We start from the raw sequence: 5846 nt of genomic DNA, 5'->3' as shown, positions 1-5846 counted from the left end.
ATTTTTAAGGCGACAGTGACGCAGTTTTCCAGCCTGACTGGAAATGTCAATTGGTGGGCGAAATATGTGGATTTGGCTTGTTAACACCTCGTGTCCGACACCGGCGATGGTCTCGGGTTCGGGGTGTTACAATTAATTCCACTTCTACTATTTTTAGTGATTTTTCGATCTCATATCACTGCTGCTGTCCGCAGCGATTACTGCGATGAACTATGCCAATTTCATGAATCCTTCCTTAGCCTTACTACTCATCCATCATACGTGACACAAATTATGGCCACCTTATCAAAATTAAGGTTTCTAAGACTCGTGGCTATAGATTCTAGCATCCCACTCAAACGACCACATAGGCCATTTTCACATGGCTTAAAGTTTACAACCTAAAATTTAACAAAACAAAATAGCTCATACATGCCAAATGTTCTCCTAAGTCGACTAAGAAGACAATACCAAAATTGCTCATGGGTGTGATGACTTCGTTGTGATTCTGAACACCCAAAAGGAGACGAGCCCAAGGAACCTAAAATGGGTGACAAGAAAACACCGAGTGAGTTTATAACTCAGTAAGTCATAAGCATTCCACAACCATCCATTAATACAATTATCATAAAATGAAATAATGAAACAAGGCCAAATGTTCCAACCATACCGAACTATACCATAGTTCCTTAGATCTTTCGGATCAATCTCATACCAAGTCATACATTTACATTTCATATACTGTTCAATAGGATATTTGAAGCAATTTCCATACATCATTTCATTTCCGCAACAATCATGCAATCAAATGAACTTTCATCTATTCCACGATACCTTATTTACGGGAATGCAATTGAGATCATCACATAGATTTAAATCTTACCAACTCCACCCCGAGCATGAACATAGCATCTATTAGCCATGAACTCAAGGTACTTACTCTTTCCGCTGTCCATACTCATCTCGATAAAGTCACGCCTCCATATAAATGTTCAATCGGAGATATGTGTAGAGTTCGCACACATAGTGCTTAATACTCAATCACGCACACTTAGTGCCATATGATTCAAGCCCGCACACATAGTGCCATATAGTCCAAACTCGCACACTTAGTGCCGTACATTACAAGCTCGCACACTCGATGCCAATCTAAATCACCGTACACATCTATTTCTCGCACACTTAGTGCCAAGCAAACTTCCTACACATTTCACTATCTCTTTTCGTTCAACATTATCATCTTTTCATACACATACATTTGTATATATTTCATCTCATTAAATACAATTGCATAGATATTACAATCATTTAAGCAATATCAAATATATGCTTAATGACTTACCTTGTGTTGGGTAAAATAGTCCAAGTCGGCTACTCGATGACCTTCGCCTTTCCCTTGCTTGATTCTCCTTCTTTAACTCCTTGAGCTTAATCAATAAATCAACTAGTTTAACCATCTCGCTAAACATTCATAATTCAATTACACATGCATATGTATGTTTGTATATTCGCAACCATCCTCACTTATTACCCATTTAGTCAACAATTTAAGCCAAGATAAGGCTTCAATATGGTTGCCTCTAACCGAATACATGCTCACCAATTTCCCTTCATGTGGCGAATATGCATGTCCATGTTGAGGCCATTTATGCACTTATTACCACACAAAAACAGCATACATTTTACTAACTAATACCTTTCCATATTGTAACTCAATACACATCTATCATTTCCTTCATAACCAAAACATCATCATAAGTAAGTATATACCTTAAGATAGTATATACGTCATACCAATACATCATGCTCAAACATATATACATATATGTATGCTAGAGCCGAATCTCAAGTTGATTGTAACTAAACATGAACATGATTTCGAAACACAAATCTTACTCTCCATGCAAAGAGCATAAATCACACTTGGGGATGCACCATGGCCGAATACATCACAACACCATAATTTTGGTCATGATTACACAAAGAACTTAGTATATCATTCAAAAATGCTCAAAGAAAATCTAAGAGTCCTCAATCCACCATCACATGTATCATCATCAAGCTTCATATTTAACATGCAATGGCATTAACTCAAAATCCACCTTGGCCAAATACCATCCCCATGATATAACAAAGATTTGAACCATGGGCTAATAAGAACATCAAGTTAACAACCAAAAACATGCATGAATCTCATGGCACAACATCAAACATACCTTAATCTTGATGCAAATATAGCCAAACCTCTTCCTAATCCTCTTCCAACCCAAGCATGAAGCAAAATTCCTCCTTCCCTCTAGTATTTTCGGTCAAGAGAAAATGAAATGGATGAGCAAAATTTTTTCTTTTCTTTTCTTCCATGTACGGCAATGGGGGTTTCACTCACACACACACATTTTTTTTCTTTACTACCCATGCTTATTTGTTTATTGTTTCCCTAATGCACCAACAAAACATGTTTCATGACATGTTTAACACATACTCCTTGTCATGGCGGCCATCACTTGTAAAAGGGGGTATTTGACATGCAAGGCCATTGTTTTGCATGCATGCTTTAATTAGTCATCATACATTTCCCATCATACTTTCAAAGTTTTTACTAGGTCCTTTCTAGTGAAATTCACATTTATAACTCTAAATTAAAGCATCAAAATGTCACACATGAGTTAACACATATTATAGGCATCAAAATAAATATCAAATTATTTTTATGCCTCGGTTTTGTGGTCCCGAAACCACATTCCGACTAGGGTCGTTTTAAGGCTGTCACAATATGAATGTGTTTGGGCTCGATGGGTCATATGAATGAGATTGGGCCTAAAGGGGCTAAATGAATAAGTATGGATCTGTTAGTGTTTAGTAAGGGCCTTGTGGACCCAGTTTTTGGTACCTACTCAATCAGGCATAAAACTTAAATAATTTATTAATTGAGACGTGGACAAGTCATAAGGTTAAGGTATGGCAATGGGTATATGCATGGCTAGGATCATGGCACTGAATGAGCTTAAAGAGCTCAAAGTGTTATTACAAGAGTTGCTAGATCATGGCTTGATAAGGCCAAGTGTATCACATTGGGGAGCTCTAGTGTTATTCATGAAGAAGAAGGATGCATCAATAAGGCTTTTCATTGATTATCGTCATTTGAACAAACTGACTATAATGAATAAGTGCCCTTTAACGAGAATTAATGACCTTTTTGATCAATTTAGAGGTTCCATTATTTTCTCTCAGATTAATCTGAGGTCAGGTTATTATCAGGTGCAAGTGAAAGAAGTGGATATACTAAAAATTGCCTTTAGGACTCAATATGGGCACAATGAATTCTTAGTGATGCCTTTCAGTCACACAAATGCTCCTGTAGCTTTCATAGACCTCATGAATAGAGTCTTCTAGCCTTACCTCAATTAGTTCGTAGTGGAATTCATCAATGACATTTTGATCTACTCCAAGTCTAAGTTGGAGCATGAGGAGCACTTAAGGTTAGTCCTTCAAACCTTACGTAAGAAAAGGTTGTATGTAAAACTTAGTAAGTGTGAGTTCTGGCTTCGAGATGTGATGTTTTTAGGACGTGGTATCTGCAGAGGGTATCCGAGTTGATCCCAAGAAGATTGAGGCTATTCTAGATTGGAAGTTGCCTAAGAATGTTAGTGAGATTTGGTGTTTTCTCAGACTTGCTGGGTATTATTAAAGGTTTATTGAGAGATTTTCCTTAATTGTTGCACCGATGAAGAAGTTGTTAAGAAAGAGTGCACCGTTAAATTGACTAAGGAGCAGCAGCCTAGTTTTGAGAACCTCAAGGTAGTGTTAACTTAGGCTCCTGTATTGATCCAACCCGAATCTGATAATGATTATGGGGTTTATAGTGATGCTTCTTGTATGGATATTGAATATGTACTGATGCTAGACGGGAAGGTAGTGGCTTACGCTTCGAGGCAGCTCAAACCGCATTAGTGTAACTATCCTATTTATGACCTCAAATTGGTTGAGGTGGTTTTCACTCTGAAGATCTAGAGGCACTACTTTTATGGGAGAAATGTATTATCTACAAAAATCATAATAGTCTTAGGTATCTCTTTACCCAAAAGGAGTTGAACTTAAAATAGAGGCATTGGATAAAGCTGCTAAAAGACTATGATCGCACTATCGAGTACCATCCGAGTAAAGTTAATGTCGTGGTTGATGCCTTGAGTAGAAAAGTGATGGATGAGTTAAGGTTATCGCTAGGCTGAGTTTGTTTGAGGATGAAGCCTTACTAGCAGAATTGCAAGTGCAACCTACTCTGTTGGAGGAGATTAAGTTAGAGTAGTTATTGAATACATCTTTAGCACCTTATGTAAAACTTATCGAGGAGGTAAGACTTTAGGTTTTGCTCTTAATTCTGAGGGTGTTTTGTGCTATCATGGGAAATATTGTGTACCATCATATTCAGAGTTGAGGCAGTCTATTCTGATGGAAGTGTTTAGTAGTCCTTATGCTATGCACCCCGGAAGGACTAAAATGTATTGAGATCTTCATAAGCAGTATTCATGGTTGAGGTTGAAGTGTGATGTGACTGACTTTGTGGCTAGATGCTTGACATGCCAACAAGTCAAAGCTGAGCACCAATTTCCCTTTGGTTTGCTCCAACATATTCAGATTCCTCAGTGCAAGTGAGAGCGAGTCACCATGGATTTCGTGAGTGGGTTACTTTTGACACCCTTAAAGAAATACTCCATTTTGGTGATTGTTGATAGACTGACTAAGTCTGCCCATTTTCTTCCAGTGCTTACCGACTACTCGTTATAGAATTTAGCTAGATTGTATATCTTTTAAACTGTGACACTTCATGGGTACCGATTTCAATCATTTTTTATCGATATCCTAGGTTCACGTCTCTATTTTGGAAGAAGCCACAAGAAGTTCTTGGAACAAGGTTAAACCTTAATATAACTTTTCATCCACAGTCAGATAGGGTTATCCAGATTCACAAAGATATGCTGAGAGGTTTCTGATTGATTTCTAAGGCAGTTGGGAGGAACATTTACCGCTTGTTGAGTTTGGATATAATAATAGCTTTCAGTCGAGCAACAAGATGGCTCCTTATGAAGCTCTTTATGGCGCAAGTGTAGGACACCTCTTTGTTGGACTGAGTTGGGAGAGAAAAAAGTGTTAGAACCAGATTTAGTGTAGCAAACTGAGAATACGTTGAAGATTATCCAGGATCATTTGAACGTGGCATCTGACCAGCAAAATTCTTATTCTGACTTGAAGAGGAAGGATATAGAGTTTAGTGTTGATGATCGAGTCTTCCTTAAGGTTTCTCCTTAGAAGAAAGTGTTGAGATTTGGCTGCAAGGGGAAACTAAGTCCGAGGTTCATCAGACCTTATCGCATCATTAAGAGAGTGAGACCAGTGGCATATCAACTTGAGTTACCTTCAGAGTTGGATCATATCTACAAAATATTTCATATATCCATGTTCAGACGATACCGCTCTAACCCTCTCACATAGTTCTGATTGAAGAGCTGGAGGTTTGACCGAATTTGTCATTTGATGAGGAACCAATATAGATCATTGATCATGTAGATTCTAATCGTGGAAGTTTTGTGGAGGAATCATAGTTTTAATGAGGCCACTTGGGAGCCGGAAGATTTAATGTGTTAACATTATCCTCACCTTTTTCCTTCAGGTAAATTTTAATGATGAATTTTTTTATAGGGACGGTGGATTTGTCACATCCTATATATTTTTATTAATATGTGCGCAAGAATGAGAACAAGGGAATGTGTTGTTTAGTGGTTAAATGACTACTTGGCTATCCTAGTAATCCAAGGTTCAAGTCCTAGTGCTCACACTCGATTTATTTAATTTATTTAATTTTTTCCATG

The 5846-nt window shown here is 37.7% G+C and overlaps 1 protein-coding gene across 1 annotated transcript; it reads left to right on the top strand.

Moving 5' to 3' along the window:
* Nucleotides 1-2943: 2943 nt before the first annotated feature.
* LOC108478510 (uncharacterized) lies at nucleotides 2944-5286 on the top strand. Its single transcript, XM_017780972.1, has 4 exons — nucleotides 2944-3336; nucleotides 3545-3657; nucleotides 4987-5083; nucleotides 5179-5286. The coding sequence occupies exons 1-4, from the start codon at nucleotides 2944-2946 to the stop codon at nucleotides 5284-5286; spliced, it is 711 nt and encodes a 236-aa protein (XP_017636461.1).
* Nucleotides 5287-5846: the final 560 nt, after the last annotated feature.

This window comes from Gossypium arboreum, chromosome 3 (genome assembly GCF_025698485.1).
Source record: "Gossypium arboreum isolate Shixiya-1 chromosome 3, ASM2569848v2, whole genome shotgun sequence".
NCBI lineage: Eukaryota > Viridiplantae > Streptophyta > Magnoliopsida > Malvales > Malvaceae > Gossypium > Gossypium arboreum.
Note: the sequence above shows the minus strand (reverse complement) of the source record. Positions and strands in the feature narration are given on the sequence as shown.